At 44.3% G+C, this 18,895-nt stretch overlaps 2 protein-coding genes and 1 pseudogene across 6 annotated transcripts in view; 1 reads left to right on the top strand and 2 right to left on the bottom strand.

Annotated features, from left to right (window-relative positions):
- LOC133243353 (fibrous sheath CABYR-binding protein-like) overlaps positions 1–18,895 on the bottom strand; it is a 277,781-nt gene that overhangs the window by 223,292 nt on the left and 35,594 nt on the right. The window lies entirely within an intron of this gene.
- The window catches only part of LOC133243358 (X antigen family member 5-like), a 279,870-nt gene continuing 264,709 nt past the window's right edge, over positions 3,735–18,895 (top strand). Inside the window, exons 1-5 of one of the 5 annotated variants that reach the window (XR_009735048.1) lie at positions 3,735–5,762; positions 13,710–14,017; positions 16,709–16,786; positions 17,259–17,404; positions 17,794–17,919. Coding sequence is in view for 4 of the 5 variants with exons in the window: in XM_061410162.1 (XP_061266146.1) it covers positions 5,691–5,762; positions 16,709–16,786; positions 17,259–17,397; positions 17,794–17,919 (415 nt within the window). In the remaining variant the exon portion in view is untranslated. The remainder of the gene's footprint in view (positions 5,763–13,709; positions 14,018–16,708; positions 16,787–17,258; positions 17,405–17,793; positions 17,920–18,895) is intronic. The other 4 variants (XM_061410164.1, XM_061410162.1, XM_061410166.1 and 1 more) reach the window with 4 other exon arrangements.
- LOC133243355 (endogenous retrovirus group PABLB member 1 Env polyprotein-like) lies at positions 9,341–11,187 on the bottom strand (annotated as a pseudogene).

Here is an 18,895-nt window from a genome sequence, read left to right on the forward strand (position 1 = left end):
AATTGTCAACCCCCCTTCTCACTGGTCTCTTACATCCACTGAGTGTGTCTGTCTCCCTATTCCCACCCTCTCCCTCCCTCTCTTACAGTTGCAGAGCTGTCTATGTGTTTCTAGATAAAGGCTACTCTCCTATACAAGGACTTGAAGGCATGGTCTAGCCCCTGTCTACCTTGCTAGCAACATCGAAAGTAGAGCTTCAGTTTCTTGTCCCTCTTATCAGACTTCCTTCGCATCCGCCAATTTCCTAAGCTTCTCCACTTAGATTGTCCCCACGTTCTGAAGTCTTCTGGTTTGTAAACTCCTTCAAACTAGGCTTCAACAGTACGTGAACCAAGAACTTCCAGATATACAACTTAGGTTTCGAGGAGGCAGAGGAACCAAAGATCAAATAGCCAAGATTTGTTAGATCATGGGGAGAGCAAGGGAAATCCCACAAAACATCTGCTTCTGCATCATTGACTATGCTAAGACCTCTGAATCTGTGGATCAAAGAAGCTGTAGAAAATTGTTAACCACAGCGGAGTACCAGACTACCTGACCTGTCTCCTGAGAAACCTGTATGTGGGTCAAGAAGCAAGTTAGAACCAAACATGGAAGAGGTGACTGCTTTAAAAGTGGGAAAAAGTATGACAAGGCTGTATGTTATCTGGTAACAGTGGCCTCATAATATGAGACAAAGGAATTAACTTCCTTGGGACTTCCCAGGTGGCGCTAGAGGTGAAGAACCTGCCTGCCAATGCATGAAGGAGTCCGGTTCAATCCCTGGGTTAGGAAGATCCCCTGGAGGAGGCCCTGGCACCCACTCCAGTATTCTTACCTGGAGAATCCCAGGGACAGAAGAGCCAAGCGGGCTATGGTCCATAGGATCGTAAAGAGTCAGACACAATGGAAGTGACTTAGCATGCACACACATGAACTTAATAGATAGAAAGGTACTATTCAGCTCATTACTTTTTGAGTGAACTTTGCTCCTCAATATTTTTAAAGAAATGTTCTCGTATTATGTAAGTATCCATTTTTTGGATAACATTTTTCTGCTCTCCTTTTTTAAATGTCTTTATTGAAATAGAATTGATATACAGCAAATTGTATATTTAATGTGTACAATTTGATGGGTTTGGACATATGCAAACAATGATAGTAACATCACCGCAACGAATGTAAAAGACATACCCACACCTCCTAAAATTTCCTTGTGTCGCTTTAGTTTTATGTTAGACTTTGTGTGTGTGTGTGTGTGTGTGTGTGTATGAGTGTGTGTGTGTGTAGTGAGAACACAATATTCGATTAACTCTCTACAAATGTTGGGGCTACCCACGTGTCTCCTTGGGAAAGTATTCACCTGACAATGCAGGAGATGCAGGAAATGGGGGTTTGATCCCTGGATCGGCAAGATCCCCTGGAGGAGGGAATGACAACCCATTCCAGTATTCTTGCAGGAGAATGCCATGGACAGAGGAGCCTGGCAGACACGATTCAAGAGAATTGGCACACACTTGGCATGTATGCACAAGTACTTATAAGGTGCCATTTCACTTTATCCTCACTAGGACCCTTGATGAAAACCCTTTCACCCCTTCAGGATTCTGAGACCAGATGCTCCTCTCAGAAACCCTCTCCTTTTCCTTCCAGCCCCACACGAACTGCCCTGGACTGCTGATCTGGGTCTGAATTTCACCTGGATCCTGAACAGATTTTTCATTTCGGCCCTCACACGGACTTATGACAGACCCTGTGTGTGGACAGGAGACAGGTGTCCTGCAGAATGCAGGGAGCAGGCAGGGTCTTGAGGGGATCTTCTGAGGGAGTGTGGATGCTTGGTGAGAGGACACAAATGGGGTGAGGCCCTGTGAGTAGGGCTGGGGGAGGGATTAAAGAGGCCCCTGAAGCGGGAGGGGAGGCCTGGTGGAAGGGGAGGAGAGGGGTGGCAATTTGGGGAGATAGAGGAATTGTGGCAGCTGTTACCAGAAGAAGAACTCTGGAAAATGACAGAGGTGATTAGAGGGATGTAAGGGAGTTGTCATAGGCACAGTGAGAGGAAAACCTCTCCTATCTCCAGAATTCAGTAGCATAGAGTGGGTGCTGCGATAGAGAGGACCAGTCTCTGGGGCTTCTTCTGTGGATCTGGCATTCACTCTGAACCTCCCATGGGGCAGGATACAGAGTTACCATGACCAGAGTTGACCAGGGTGGGGTTAGGGCCATTCTCAGGACCCAGACCTGGGAAATCAATTTCAGAGCCCCTCAGCTCTAAGGCACACCACACCCCTGGAATGAACCTGCCTTCCTCAGGATGACATGCTGGTGACTGCAGGCTGCAGGAATTGCAAGACTGGAGGCCTCTCTCCCTTGAGGTTGACTGAACAGAGACTCAGTGCAAATGCCCACGCAGTAGCCCAGAGGCAAAGATGTGGGGCTCTGTGTCCCAGGGTTCAGACTGTAGGCTCTGGGGGAGGGATGTGAAGCATCTGAGGTAAATGGGAGCTGTTAGCCAGAGTAGTGTCCACTTAGAGAAAACCATACAACAGAGGAGTTGTGAGTTTAAGTTGGATTTGGGGTCTCCTGGGGACTATAGCCCGGGACACAGCTCCTCCGTTAGCTCTGAGAACACTGCTCTGAGGAGGTAGCAGTGAAGGCAATATGAGTTTTGCCTAGGAAATACATGAAGTCTAGCATGAATACTGGCAAAAGATTACTGTGAAACACAGAGATCAGACATTGCAAGTTGAGCATTTTCATGCTTTTGTGTGTGGGGCAAGGATCTGGGGTCCCTGAACCTTTTCCTGAGGAAGCTGTGTGACTAAATAAGGGCCAGTTTGTCCAAAGCACAGTGTGCCTCTTCCTGTTTGTCACCCAGAATTCCTTCAGATTGCACTGTCATGCAGGAACCACGGAGGTTACAAGCTAACCCTGTAGAACTGGCTGTGAGCAATGCTGTTTCTCTTAGGGATCCTAATTCATCTGAAGCCACAGTTGGCATTTCTGAGCTGGAGTGCATCTGTGTCCTCAGGCGTGACCTATTAGAGCTGTTTTGGGTTGGTGTCCAGGATGAGCAGTCTGAACTGTTTGCACATCTCTGTCCCAGGGCATGAAATCTCAGAACTATTTCGGGGTCCTTTGTCCAGAGGGTTGGGCCTCTCAGCTCTTCATGTATCTGCACATGAGAATAGTCTTAAGAGGAAGGCTGGATGGACCCCAGTCTCACAGGCCATAGAAGCAGGCCTGTGATGTCACATTCAGTACGATTTCTACCATGCCTCTCTACAGAGATAAAAGCTTGGGGCCCCATCCTCAGAGAGGGTAATAATGTGCAGTGCACAGAAGCCCAGGTAATAATGCTGTTAAGAACAATACTTGCTGATATGACTACCACCCTTGATAGAGGCCCTGTGACAGAAACTGTGTACACACACTCCCTCAATCCATCTGTCCAGCCCACAACAAGGAGGGCACTGAGAGCAGATGGGCACCCAAGGCCCAGTGCAGATGGAAGGTCTCAGCTCATGAGAAGGAGAGAGACTGCATGTAAGCTTGGGCTCCTTGGAGGAGGCAGGGAAGAATCAGCACAACCCTGGCTGGGTAGTAGGGGAGGGGGGGCGTTTGCACAGGGCCACAAGTACCCTATGACTGACTCACTGTCAGGATATGTCTCTGTGTCTCTCCATCACACACACAGCTTCTTCCCTGATGTGTGGAATGTAATCTTCACATTCCCTGGGGATGTGGTGGGGGAAGGTACAGAGGTGAGCCTCCAAGCAGCTGGGGAGAAATCTCACATTCACCAATTTGCATGAGGCTCCACCACAAATGCAGAGATCCCTGCCTCTCTTTCCTCCATTAAATCAGTCATTGGCAGTGAGATCAGCAGGAGGGCAGTCTGGGCAGGATAGGTTGTGAAGGACCCTGTGTATAGCATGAGCCTCCCCAGGAATGGAGCATGTACTTGTCTTGATGGGCAGAGGCACCTGATGTGGATGAAGGGAGCATGATTAAGGCCCAGGCTATGGGCGACTGAGTCATTCCCTAGAGAGAGTCCCTGGGGAGGAGCTTCTTTTCTCCTATAGGAAAAATGTACTGTACATCATCCAGTAGCAGGGCTGGGGGCCTGTAGGTGGGTGCTAACTAAGTGGGGACAGGTTGCTACCAGAAGTAGTCTCTCCGTCCCTGTCTAATGCTCTATCTTTGTCTTTCTCCCTGCCATCTCTGTGCCTCTTATATCATGCCTCTTTGCCTTTGTAAGACTCAATGTGCCCTCAGTCACACCAAGAGGGTCCTTGCCCTGTCTCTCCTGAGAGTATCATCGCTTGACATGGATGTTCACTAGAAGCAGGAGGAGGCATTCCCCTTGAGTATAGGGGCTTCCAGGAAAGGCATGCTCAGCTGCAGAAGAGGTGGGGAAGGGTTTTTCTTCAAATAAACCAAGAGCTCCTCAACAATCATGTGCGAAATGGGCCTCGGAAAGAAGCCTGGGGACTTCTCTGATAAGAACCCTCCTGTGGTTCAAGTCCAAATCCTCCCAATGGCCAGAAGGCCCAAGGGACCTGGCCCTCATCACTTCTGTCACCCAATCTCTTCACTCTCCCTCCATCATGCTGTGCCTGTCACATTGCCCTCCTCACTGTTTTCATACACACTACACAGGGTTCTACTCCCCAGCTTTTCCACTGGCCTTACCTCTGTCTAGGATACTTTTCTCCCAGATAGGCATATCTCCTCTAGGCTGTTGCTCAAATGTCACAATCTTAGAACTTCCCTGACCACTCTTTCTAAATATCACCCCCTCTCTCTATTTCACTATCCCGATTTAATTTTAATCACGGCACTTACAAACACCTGATACATTACTTGTATTTGGGGACCACGTGATCCCAACAGAATGTAAACTCCATGAGGAAAAGGTTGATTTTCTCTGTCCTAACATACAGAGTTGTGCTTGACGCATACTTTGGAGAGAATGAATGAATGATGGAAGGAACAAACAAATTTAAACTTGTTGAGAGAGGCATAGCTAGACAGGGTGAGGATTCTGCTATGAAACATATTCAGGGATGACAAGGTGGTGACAAAGCCATGGTCTTTATCTCACCTACGTGGTGGTGTCCTTGGGTTCCCTCGGCGTTGACCCCTTTCCTAACAGAATGGAAGGTCCTTTTGTCTCTTCCACATATTACTCACAGTGAGCGAAAGAGGGCTTTACCACACCAGGCCTGCAGATTCCAGTCTGAAGTTTTATCTATCCTGCCCCTTGGGGGACTGCAGCTGGCTTTCCCCCATGAGACCTATTCTGTATTGAACAGGAAAGCACAAACAATCACAATGCCCAGCAAAGATAAAGTGTTTTCCATGCTCTCTGTTACGACAGTGATCCCCATAGAGACGTAATCTTCAGTTTACGAAGACTTTTTTCTGAGTCTCAAATTGCAGGAATCTGTGGGGTTTTCCCCCTAACCTTGCCCTTCTGCCCTTTGTGGATCCTCCTGGAATGGTCCACAGGCATCTATATCTGCTGTTCCCCAATCCCACTAGCAAGGGCCGCAGAAGATGAAACAGTTCTGTCCTGGGATGTACCACCGAGGGTAGCGGAAAGACCACCCACTCTGGAAGGTACCATTGGGAGAGGGCGTGTGACAACAGAGAGGGTCCCCTTACACCGCGTCGGGCATGGACCACAGTTCCCAGCAGCGGCACTCATGGCGCCACTAGGTCCATCCCCACTCGCTCCTCTTCGTCTTCCCACTGCTTTTGAATCCGAGTGGACACAGGTATTAAGCGGAAACTTTCTCCGTCTCTTTTTCAACTCCACCCCTTCGTTGGTGGGACCACTACGGAGCGAGAGACTGGCTGTCTGGGTGTGGAGTCAGGGAAGCGTTCTGGGCAGTGATTGGCCACCGCGTGATAGCAGGCAGTGTGGTCGCAGAACAGGCACTGAGGGCGAGAGGCGCCTGTATACGCGTGCGCCTGCGTTGGCGTGCGCGACTTTTCAGAGCAAACAATTTTCCTCCAAGTCTTATTGCTTTTCCCAAAGGGGTCTAATAGCTGCCCTGGTTAGTGGCGAGGTTTGGCGCAGTCGCTGGTTGTGCATGGTGACAGTGTTTCATTCTTGTTTAGCTCTTGCTCAGTCTGGATCGTGTGGCAGTGCATAGCCATTCATACAGCTGCTGCTATTAAGTCGCGTCAGTCGTGTCCGACTCTGTGCGACCCCATAGATGGCAACCCACCAGATTCCCCCGTCCGTGGAATTCTCCAGGCCAGAACACTGGAGTGAGTTGCCATTTCCTTCTCCAATGCAGGAAAGTGAAAAGTGAAAGTAAAGTCGCTCAGTCGTGTCCGACTCTTAGCGACCCCATGGACTGCAGCCTACCACCCTCCTCTGTCCACGGGGTTTTCCAGGCAAGAGTACTGGAGTGGGTCGCCAGTGCCGTCTCTGGTCATTCACACAAATGCATGCAATTCATGTCCAGGGAGAGGTCTCTGTGTTTGGTGTCTCTCCCTGGAGAACAAACTGTATCTGGCAGCTTGGGATTGTGTATTGCTTCCTGTGACAACACAGGTGTTGTTTGGGTACATTTGATCTTCTTGAGCCTTTTGGCAAGGTTGTGAGTGTTGGGATATTTGATCTGAGTGGATTTTGTGAGCCATAGTACAAAGCCTCTAGGATGTGTGCCTGTATACCGGGATGTGAATCTTTGGAGCTTGCTGGCTTTTCAGTCCCTGAGAGTGAGATCTCTGTGTAGGCGTCTGCACCCCAGAATGTGAGATCACTGAGCTTTTGATTCTGCGTTCCGAAGTTGTGATGCCTCTGTGCTGCTTTAAGGATGGGTCAGTGTAAAGGTGTAAACTATCAGCTGCTTGGGGATCTATGCACAGGTTGCAAGGGTAGTGTGATCTGCATACCTGAAGTTATTGATATTTCTCCAGGCAATCTTGATTCCAGCTTGTGCTTCTTCCAGCCCAGCGTTTCTCATGATGTACTCTGCACAGAAGTTAAATAAGCAGGGTGACAATATACAGCCTTGACGTACTCCTTTTCCTATTTGGAACCAGTCTGTTGTTCCATGTCCAGTTCTAACTGTTGCTTCCTGACCTGCATACAGGTTTCTCGAGAGGCAGGTCATGTGGTCTGGTATTCCAATGGCTTTCAGAATTTTCCACAGTTTATTGTGATCCACACAGTCAAAGGCTTTGGCCTAGTCAGTAGAGCAGAAGTAGAATGTTTTCTGTAACTCTCTTGCTTTTTCGATGATCCAGCGGATGTTGGCAATTTGATCTCTGGTTCCTCTGCCTTTTCTAAAACCAGCTTGAACATCAGGAAGTTCACGGTTCACATATTGCTGAAGCCTGGCTTGGAGAATTTTGAGCATTACTTTACTAGCGTGTGAGATGAGTGCTATTGTGTGGTAGTTGTGAGCAACTTTGACATTGCCTTTCTTTGGGATTGAAATGAAAACTGACCTTTTCCAATCCTGTGGCCACTGCTGAGTTTTCCAAACTTGCTGGCATATTGAGTGTAGCACTTTAACAGCATCATCTTTCAGGATTTGAAATAGCTCAACTGGAATTCCATCACCTCCACTAGCTTTGTTCGTAGTGATGCTTTCTAAGGCCCACTTGACTTCACATTCCAGGATGTCTGGCTCTAGGTCAGTGATCACATCATCGTGATTATCTGGATCATGAAGATCTTTTTTGTACAGTTTTTCTGTGTATTCTTGCCACCTCTTCTTAATATCTTCTGCTTCTGTTAGGTCCATACCATTTCTGTCCTTTATCGAGCCCATCTTTGCATGAAATGTTCCCTTGGTATGTCTAATTTTCTTGAAGAGATCTCTAGTCTTTCCCATTCTGTTGTTTTCCTCTATTTCTTTGCACTGATCTCTCAGGAAGGCTTTCTTATCTCTCCTTGTTATTCTTTGGAACTCTGCATTCAGATGCTTATATCTTTCCTTTTCTCCTTTGCTTTTCTCTTCTCTTCTTTTCAGAGCTGTTTATAAGGCCTCCTCAGACAGCCATTTTGCTTTTTTGCATTTCTTTTCTCTGGGGATTGTCTTGATCCCTGTCTCCTGTATAATGTCACGAACCTCCGAACCTCCGTCCATACGTCATCAGGCACTCTTATCTATCAGATCTAGTACTTTAAATCTATTTCTCACTTTCACTGTACAATCATACGGGATTTGATTTAGGTCATGCCTGAATGGTCTAGTGGTTTTCCCTACTTTCTTCAATTTAAATCTGAATTTGGCAGTAAGGAGTTCATGATCTGGGGAGTTCCTCTTTCAGTATCCTATCATTTTGCCTTTTCATACTGTTCATGGGGTTCTCAAGGCAAGAATAGTGAAGTGGTTTGCCATTCCCTTCTCCAGTGGACCACATTCTGTCAGACCTCTCCACCATGACCCGCCCATGTTGGGTGGCCCCACACTGCATGGCTTAGTTGCATTGAGTTAACACTAGCTTGGGGTAAATTTAACTACTTCACGGGGCAATGTAGACTACTGACCATGTTAAGACATGGGAAATTGTCAGGACAGTACGTGCCATATGGTACATTCCAAGGCAATTCTAGCTGTTGTCATTTCTGTTGACAAGTAGTAGTTGGAGGAAGCTGCAGCAGTCGCAGGAGTTTGAGCAACCATTTGCAACTTAAAAGCCTTCATGTGGCTAGAAACAAATCCAGCTACACAGTTACAGGTGCAGGGAGCAAACAGCAAAAACAGAACAATCAGAATTATTGCAATCAAGATAGTTTTCCACCATGGGGAACTAGTTAACGTCTCCTAAAGTGAGGCAATTGAGGCTTCAGGAGCATCCATGGCCCGAATAATCTTGTTCATGTGTTTAGTAAAATGAGTACCATTAGTGCTCATATCAGGTATATATGTACAGCACTGGGTATGAATAATGGCAAAAGTTCCTCCTTGTGCAGCTGTCACAATATCTAAGGCCAATCTGTTTTGTAAAACCACCTTTCTAATTTGTATTTGTTCAGCATTAAGAGCTGAAATGTGGCAATAAGGAGCTCATGATCTGAGCCACAGTCTGCTCCCGGTCTTCTTTTGCTGACTGTATAGAGCTTCTCCATCTTTGGCTGCAAAGAATATAATGAATCTGATTTCGGTGTTGACCATCTGGTGATGTCCATGTGTAGAGTCTTCTCTTGTGTTCTTGGAAGACGGTGTTTTCTATGACCAGTGCGTTCACTTGGCAAAATTCTATTAGCCTTTGCCCTGCTTCATTCCATATTCCAAGGCCAAATTTGCCTGTTACTCCAGGTGTTTCTTGACTTCCTACTTTTGCATTCCAGTCCCCTATAATGAAAAGGACATCTTTTTTGGGTGTTAACAACCAGTCCATTCTAAAGGAGATCAGCCCTGGGTGTTCTTTGGAAGGAATGATGCTAAAGCTGAAACTCCAGTACTTTGGCCACCTCATGTGAAGAGTTGACTCATTGGAAAAGATGACTCATTGGAAACTCTGATGCTGGGAGGGATTGGGGGCAGGAGGAAAAGGGGACGACAGAGGATGAGATGGCTGGATGGCATCACCGACTCCATGGACGTGAGTTTGAGTGAACCATGGGAGATGGTGATGGACAGGGAGGCCTGGTGTGCTGCAACTCATGGGGTCGCAAAGAATTGGACACAACTGAGCGACTGAACTGAACTGAACTGAAGAGCTGAAATAGCTTTTTGAGAATCTTGTAATGCCTGTTGAGTAAAAGTAGTCAAAGCATCCGCTCATAGCAGAACATCTGTAGTTCCCAGAGAGGGAACAAACATGGCAGCCAAATAATCATACCAGTGAAATACAGACCTTGCCCACAGAGTTGTAAGGTGTGGTAAATTAGCAGGCTTTTCTGGAAGCTCTGGAAATATAAAGCCATGAGTAAAAGCTAGACCTTGGGTGCATCTCCGTATCCAGCCAGGGGGAAGCCATGCCCATAGGTAAGAGCCACATATCCAGTAGGTCCCGTTTGGAGCAAGCCAGTGTGACTGAGATATCCAGTCCCAATCAGTGCCTGGCCAGGCAAAGGGAGGACCTGAACTGGGGTTGGAAAATACAGGAATGATTACCTTGCATATTTCCTGAGGCAAAAGTCCCAATTGTTTCCAATCATTATAATTAAGTTGTTGGCTAACTTCTGGGGATAGCTCTATTTGTCCCCAGCATATATGGGCACTAGACATTAGACGTCCCTTTTCAGGATTTAGCCATATAACCTCAATCATCCCATATTTGATAAACGTCAGGTAAAAAGCCACTAGATCTAGACCCATTTACGTTCTGTGTAGCGAAATAGTCATTAAACCAAGACAATGTATAATCAAAATTAAAAGCCACATTATGTCCATAATTAAAGTACAAAGTGTTGCACCAGTCCATCTTAGGGCTGTTAGATGTCATCAGATTAAGAAGAGGCATCACATACGATTGTTGTCGAAGGTATTCACAGAGTTGGAGAAAGTCTTTTCCTTGAAGTGGAGATGTCCACCATGGGAAGCCTTCCACTGATGAAGAGGGGAGCACTCTGCAGACCCAGCAGTTAGACCGATTGTGGAATGCAGCATAGGAGTGAGCCCAGGACAGGAAGGCATTGTTTTGAGGATCAAATGGCAAACTCAGCATTTTTGGAGTCAGCAGATGTAGGCTCACATAGATTATCAGGGCCATCTGAAAAGTACAAAGTCAGAGCATAGAAAGTAAAGACATAAAATGACGTCACTTAGTTCTAGTCAGGATGCCACCTCTTAACTTGAGTGTGATGCACCCATGAATCTATTCCTGGCACTTTGACGGCTGTGGGAGAAGAATAACCTGGTAAGGGCCTTCCCAGAGGGTTTCGAGGGATTGGCCCCCAGATCCCAGTGTTTTTATCAGGACCTCTGTTCCTGGCTCAAATAGAGGCTTGCTTAATGCAGAGGCTGGGTCAGGAGTCACCTGCTGGAATTCCGTTAATGTCTGCTGAAAAACTGAGAGCTGAGTTACACAATTAGTTAATCCTAAGGCTTCAGAGTCTATAACAATGTCCTTGCATATGAAAGGCCTTCGTATAAATACATTCAAAGGGGGGCAGTCCCTCCTTTTGGGGGGCAGTCCCAGCCCTCATTAAAGCTATGGGTAGAACTTTAATCCAATTGTCCTATGTCTCTTGAGTTAATTTGTGCAGCTGTCTTTTGATAATGTCGTTAGCTGTTTCAACCTTTCCTCAGGATTGGGGTCTCCAGGAACAGTGTAAGTGAGCTTCTATTCCTAGAGCTTTAGACACCCCCTGAGTTAGAGCAGCTTCAAAGGTGGTGCCATTGTCACTCTGAAGCCTCCGTGGCAGCCCAAACTTGGGGATAATTTCATGGATTAAAATTCTTATAACCTCCTTAGCCTGTTCACTGCAACAGGGAAAAGCCTCAATCCATCCAGGAAAAGTGTCCACCCAAACTTGTGAGCAAGAATATCCATTAGCTTTTGGCATATGAATAATATCAATTTCCCAGTCTTCTCCAGGATATTTTCCACTTCGTTGTAATCCAGATTTTGCTAGCTTTTCAGTCTTTGGGTTATTTTTCTGACAAACCTCACATCTTTTGATAATGTCCTTTAAAGTTTTCACTACATTTTTACCTTCAAACAAATGAGAAGCTATCTGGTAAGTACTCTCTACATCTAAATGAAAACTGTGGTGTAAACCCTTAAGAATTTTCCATTGAGTCTTTTCAGGAATTGTTAATCATCCATCCTCGGACTGCAGCCATCCTTTATCAGTAATCTTTGCTCCTCTTTTCTCATATCTTTCTAATTCTTCCTCAGTATATTGCGGTTTTTCCTGTTCCACAGGACCTGTCCAGATCAAAGGCATCTGCAGTGAAGGGGTTTCCTAAAGTGCCACTTTTCTGGCTTGACAATCAGCCAGCTGATTGCCTTCAGCTACTTTACTCTCATCCCTGCTGTGCCCTTTGCAATGCCTAACAGCTACTCCTTTAGGACAATATATAGTCATAAAAAGTCTCTGGATCTCTCTGAAATGCTTAATAGGTTCTCCTGTTGTCCTTTTAAACTGTTTTTCTTTCCATATTGCAGCATGAGCATGTAAAGTCAAATAAGCATACTTAGAATCAGTGTAGATATTTGCTCGCTGCCCTTCGCTTAACTCTAGAACTCGGGTCAGAGCCATAAGTTCCGCTAACTGAGCACTGGTTCCCTGGGGGAGACATTTTGCTTCTAAAACCTGTTCAGCAGTCACCAGGGCATAACTTGCTTTACCCTTCCCATCCTGATCACCAGTATCAGGGTCTTTTCCTGTGAGTCAGCTCTTCCCATCAGGTGGCTAAAGTATTGGAGCTTCCACTTCAGCATCGGCCCTGCCAGTGAATGTTCACAGTTGGTTTCCTTTAGGATTGGCTCTTTTGATATCCTTGCGGTCTGAGGGATTCTCAAGTGTCTTCTCCAGCACCACAAACCGAAAGCGTCAATTCTTTGTCACTCAGCCTTCTTAATGATCGAACTCACACGTCTGTACATGACTACTGAAAAAGCCATAGTTTTGACTATATGGACCTTTGTTGGCAAAGTGATGTCTCTGCTTTAGACTATGCTGTCTAGGTTTGACATAGGCTTCCCTGGTGGCTCAGTGGTAAAGAATCCGCCTGCATGGGTGTATCTGCCGGGAGCCAGCATGGGAGATCCCACCCATAACAAGGTCATGTGGAAGAGACCTGACGAGCAAGGCAGATCAGGACTCGAGGGACCCCCTGGACCTGCTCGAGCATCTACCCCCAAACCAGAATCTGTCTGTCTTACTATTTTGTGCCTTTCACCAACTCTTCTGATATTAACAGGGGGCTGTCCCCGACCACCTTTCTCTGGAAAAAGTCAACTTAGGGCTTTAGTTCATAAGTCTCCTGGGCATGATAGGAGTGTTTCAATTCAAACCCCTCTGTTGATGTTGCATGACAGGTTTATCCATACTCTTGCAATTAACACACATGATTATTCACAACTCCCCAACCTTGAAAGGCATGGGAAGCCAAAACATTCTAAAAGTCCTAATGAGCATAGAGTCCTTTAAGGGGTGAAAAATTATTAAAATAGTACTGGTAAAGGGCTTCATTGTTGGGCCAATGCTTGCTGCCAAGTGCCCACATCCCTTATCCATTGTGCACCTGGGAGTGCATTGGTTAGCATAGTTGGAATGTAGGAAAACAAGCAGCAGCCTTGGAATTAACTGCATCAGACCTTTGAGCTAATTGGTTCTTTCTTTGTTGTAACTCACTGCAGCTTTGCTCCGTGAGAATGTAACTCTGTTTAGCACTTTCTGAGGCTGACATAGATTAGAAATATAAATATTTATAATTTTTTATATAATTATAAACATTATAATTTTCAAACCAGAAAATAAGTTTTCTGGTTGAGCAGCCTTTATCAAAAAAGGGTCATAAAATGTCCACAGGCCTCCAAGGCCAGAAGATAATCTATACAACATTGTTTATGGGAAAGGTATGCAGAAAAAATCCTGGTTTCGATAAAGACAAGACAGATGTAATGTTTGGGCTGACTCTGCATGACTTTGCATTTTTCATTTCCCTCTATGTACAAGTCAAGGTATAAAAGTTCCTTTTGAGAACAAAGTTATGGGCCTTGCTCACCGAAGCTTGGTCTCCCTGTGTCATTCTTTCTTTCTTTCCTTTTCTTTCATTATCTCTGTCTTCTTCTTTCAGGATGACTCCTTGGGGCACAGGGGCTCTCTGAGTTCACTATTTTGCTTGGGCTTCTAAGACCTGATCAGATCTAAGACCAGATGCAGGAAGGCGCCCTGCATCTTCACCTGGGAGGGAGTGTCCTGCGTCCTCACCCCACCAAGGGGTGCCTGCAGCCTCCGTGAACAGAGAAAGTTCCATGTCAAGAGGTTTATTGGCTTTCTGTGTAGATCAAGGAAGATCAAGCCTCTTTCTCTCCTCTTTACTTTCCTTATCACCGACGCCATCCTCCTGAGGGAATCCCTGGATCCTGCTGGGGCTGGACCCCGGTATGTATCTATGGCTGATTCTTGTTGATGTTTGACAGAAAACAACAAAATTCTGTAAAGCAATTATCCTTCAATTAAAACATGAATACATTGGCAAAAAAAAAAAAAAAAAAAAACCTTCCTGCAATGCATGGGATGCAGGAGTCATGGGTTTCACCCCTGGGTTGGGAAGATGCCCTGCCATGCCCCATGGGAGGAGGGCATGGCAATCCACTAAGGTATTCTCTCCTGGAGAATCCCATGGACAGAGGCACCTGGCAGGCTACAGTCCGTGGAGTCATAAAGAGTCAGAAACGACTGAAGCAATGAGCTTGCATGCATACTATCTTTGTCATAGCTGTTGTTCCAAGGATCAAGTGTCTTAATTACATGGCAAAAATCACCATCCACAGAGATTTTGGAGCCTCCAAAATTAAATCTGTCTGTGCATCCACTTCCCCGCTTCTGTTTTCTGTGAAATGATAGGAGTAGATGCCATAATCTTATATTTTTGAATGTTGAGTTTTAAGCCAGCCTTTTCATCCTCCTATTTTATCCGCAGCAAGAAGTTCTTTAGTTCCTCTTCAGTTTCTGCCATTAAAGTGGTATGATCTGCATATCTGAGCTTGTTGATATTTCTGCCAGCAACCTTGATTCTAGCTTGTGAGTCATCCAGCCCATCATTTCCCATGATGTGCTCTGCATTTAAGTTGAATAAGCAGAGTGACACTATACAACCTTGTCTTACTCCTTTCCCAATTTTGAGCCAGTCTGTTGTTCCATGTTTTATTCTAACTGTTACTTCTTAACCCTCATACAGGTTTCTCAGGAGACAGGTCAGCTAGTCTGGTACTCCCATCTCTAAGAATTTTCCACAATTTTTTGTTATTCACACAGTCAGAGGCCTTGAGGTAGTCTAGTCAATGAAGCAGAAGTAGATGTGTTTCTGGAATTCCCTTGCTTTCCCCATGATCAAATGAAGGTTGCACTTTTATCTATTGTTTCTCTGCCTCTTCAAAACCAACTTGTATATCTGGAAGTTCTCGTTCCATATACTGTTGAAGCCTAGCTTGAAGGAGTCTACTAACCAGAGGCTTCAGAAATATGGGACAATCTAAGCTTGAGAAATTGGAGGGTATGAATGAAGCCCAATAAGAGAGACAAAAAGGGAATTCTCTACTTTCCATGATGTTAGCAAGCTGGGCAAGGGCTAGACCATACCTTCAAGTTCTTATGTAGGACAGTAGCCTTTATCTAGAAAGTCATGAACAGTTGTGCAACTGTAAGAGAGGGAGGGAGAGGGCGGTGAGAGGGAGACAGGCACCCTGAGTGGATGTGAGAGACCCGTTAGAAGGGGGTTGACTATTAAATAGAGGGGGGCTTTGGACTAGAGGAGATGTGGTGGTCATGGGAAAAAGTCGATGCATTAGACATTTTTGAAGTAGAATGGACAGAACTCAGCAAGAATATTGACTTGAGGTGAAGGAGAGGGAATTGTAAACCTGGTTAAGACCAAGTTTCTGTGTCCTGTCATAAGGGTACAAAGGTGTCATTGGGAATCCTGAAAGTTGGCCAGGTCTGGGAAGAATTTCAAATAAGATTTTTATGTTTATGAACTCAAGGTCTAGATGGATACAATAACCAGTATTTACATACTTAAAAGATCCTTTTCCTTTTTTAAAAAAGTGAGAAGTATTGAGATATAATTTATATACAGTAGAAGTCAATGCATTAAAGCATTACCGTTTGTCGAGTTTTGTCATATGCATTATGGTAAAGATCGCTCAGTCGTGTCCGACTCTTTGCAACGCCATGGACTATAGCTTACCAGGCTCCTTTGTCCATGGGATTTTCCAGGCAATAGTACTGGAGTGGATTGCCATTTCCTTCTCCAGGGAACTTCCCGACCCAGGGATCGAACCCGGGTCTCCCGCATTGTAGACAGATGCTTAACCGTCTGCGCCACCAGGGAAGTCATACCATTGTGTAAATGCCAGCACAATAAAAATGTAGAAAATGTCCCATTGGTTTGAAAATGCTCCCTTGGGCTATTTGCTTTAAGACTCCTTCCTCCACTCCTATACCCTGGCAACCACAGACATATTTCTCTGCCTATAGTTGTGCTTTTCCAGAAATCCATTGACATGAAATCATATAATACATAACATACAATCATATAATACATATGTATCATGGGTTTTATAGTAAGGTACCAAGAGAGAAGTGGACCGGTTGCTCTGCATGCAGACTCACCTCAGCCACAGACACTGAGAAAATCCCCATAGTCAGGCTGTAAAGACTGAGCCTTTCTTCGTGTTCCAACTGAATTCCAAGGGAGTTGGGGGAAATAGGTCTGGTGAATAGGAGTGTGACAAGAACAATAGTCCTGAATTTTTAAATTCCTAGCAGTATTTCACTAAATATCTTCATGATGGAGAATTCTGTTGTGAAATCAAACTTCCTCACAAAAAGTCAGCCTTCCTGTGTACCTTATGGTGATTTCTCTGCCAGCATAGCAAAGACAAAAATGGCTTTGCAAGCAACTGTATTTGGTGTAATTGGAATGCATGTACACTCTAACTTAACCAGAATTTTCTTTTGAAAATATTATCACATTAAAAAAAATAATAAGTCAACATATGGTCATAAAAGTGATCAAATATAGCTGTGCTCTTAAACACATTTTCTAAATCACTATATTCTACTTTCCAGGAGAAATATCAGTGGGCAAGTAGCATCAACATTGGGACCTATAGATCAAGATTGCCCAAGCTGGATGAACCTGTGGTTGTGAGTACCTTACCATTTGATGTTTTCTCTTAACACAAGTTTATTTTTGAGAAAATCATGTTAAGTAGTACAGATGCAGTGATAAAGGTCTTCCATGCTGATAAAGGGTGACAGTTTGTCTTAGGAAGGAACATTGATCCAGATATATTACAGTCTGGCGTTGCCTATGAGTATACTGTTACATTCCCTGGAAATGTGCCCAGTGACACCCTCCTCCTGCTTATTAACAACAGACTGCATACTTCCATCCCAACATAGATTTAAATAACTTCCAAAGTCTTTCTGGGTAACTCTTATGGGAGCTAACTCTTCTCTGTGGGAAGAATAACTTTATTAAAATAAGTACATAGAATTGTGTTGGGAAAATGTTGTTAGGTTTACTTATGATCAGATATATCTATGTATTATGTATATTTATGCTATTAGATGTATTAACAACAAAAAGTTTTTATTTGCATGCACACTCTACTAGGACCAGCAGCCCAGTGTTGAGCAACCTCAAGAAGAGGAACCACCAGCTGGGAGTCAGGATATCACACCTGGGAAGGAGGAAGTAAATGGAGAGGATCCGGTGAATCATAATGAAGAGAAGGAGAAGGATGCCTCTGGAGGTAAAGTGTAAGTGTGCATCATGTCTTAAGACATAACCAGTAAGAGGAGGAAAGGAAACATTAGAAAAGGACTTCAGACAGTTCCGAAAAAACTGAGCAGAGTATAGTTTGCAGGTCAGTGTGGTCGCTCAAATTTTCCCTTGTTTTCAAGACAAAGAGAGGGGGCAACTAAGTTGTCTGAGGACAACCCTGGGAAAAGAAAATGGTAATAACATTCGGAAAATTCTGCTTTCCTTTTTCTCCAGCAAAATGTTCCTGGAATAATGCTCCTGAGGTTCTTATTCATCACATTTTTACCATACTAGCCTAAGACTTTTAAGTCATAATGCTGAGGGAATCAATATCATCATTCCCTACTGTATGCTTTACAGCTGAATTGATACATTTTTTTTAAAGATTCTGACCTGGAAACTGATCTCCAGGAATTGGCTGAGGCAAAGACTGGGGGTAAAGGTGGAGATGGTCATGATGTCAGGGAGGAGTTTGCATCAAATACAGAGCCTGTTGAAATGCCAGAAGCAGGTATGTCATCCATTCAGAAAGTAATTTATGTGGTTTCTGTTTTTCAGAATATTATATCTTTAACAATATAGAGGGAACATTACTATTATTTTTATAACAGAGTTCACATATTCTTTGAATGATAGTTCAGACCCCAGATGCCTGAGTGCCTGACTTACAGACTTTCAAATAAAGAAGCAGACAGGATCAAAGCCATATCGAATTGAAAATAGGGAACTATTTTCTTCTCTTGTATTAGTACTTTAAGCAACAGCTAATAATTTTCAGGTTCTTTTATAATTTCTGCTTGTAGCAAATATGGCATGCATTTGTAATAAATATCAGTTTATATGAAACATGCTCAGGCATTCAAGTAGGTTCTAGTACAAGCTTTAACATAACGTGTGTGATTCTGTGAAATCCCTTAACTTCTGAACTCAACTTTACTCATGTAAGTTGTGAATTCAGAACAAATACACTAAAAAGCTAATTTGTCAATGCTAATTTTTGCATTCTCTGATTCTCTTCGATGGAATGCATAGAAGAATACTCTTTTTATGATTTATTTATCATAAAATATCATCTTGAGTCAAATTATAACAGGGGAATTGAGATTTCATTTTCTGATGGGGGACACATGTTCACCTGTGGCTGATTCATGTCAATGTATGGCAAAAAGCACCACAATATTGTAAAGTAATTAGCTTCCATTTAAAATAAATAAATTAATTTTTTAAAGAAAATGAGCCAACATTCTTCTTGATGTTTGTTAAATTCTCTCAAATTCTGAATTCTCTAGCTCTTAAAAAAACAGTTGGATTTTAAATCCTTTCCCCAGGGAAGCATGCAATGACTGAATAATAAAATGGCAAAAGGTAGTCTAGTTTCCTGTTTCTGTGGCTAATCTAGTTGAGAGAGTGCATGTAGTCAGTGATATTCAAGGCAGGTGTGAGTAAGATACATATGCTAAGCACACTACCTGCCCCTATGTTTGGTA

This window comes from Bos javanicus, chromosome X (genome assembly GCF_032452875.1).
Source record: "Bos javanicus breed banteng chromosome X, ARS-OSU_banteng_1.0, whole genome shotgun sequence".
NCBI classification, from domain to species: domain Eukaryota; kingdom Metazoa; phylum Chordata; class Mammalia; order Artiodactyla; family Bovidae; genus Bos; species Bos javanicus.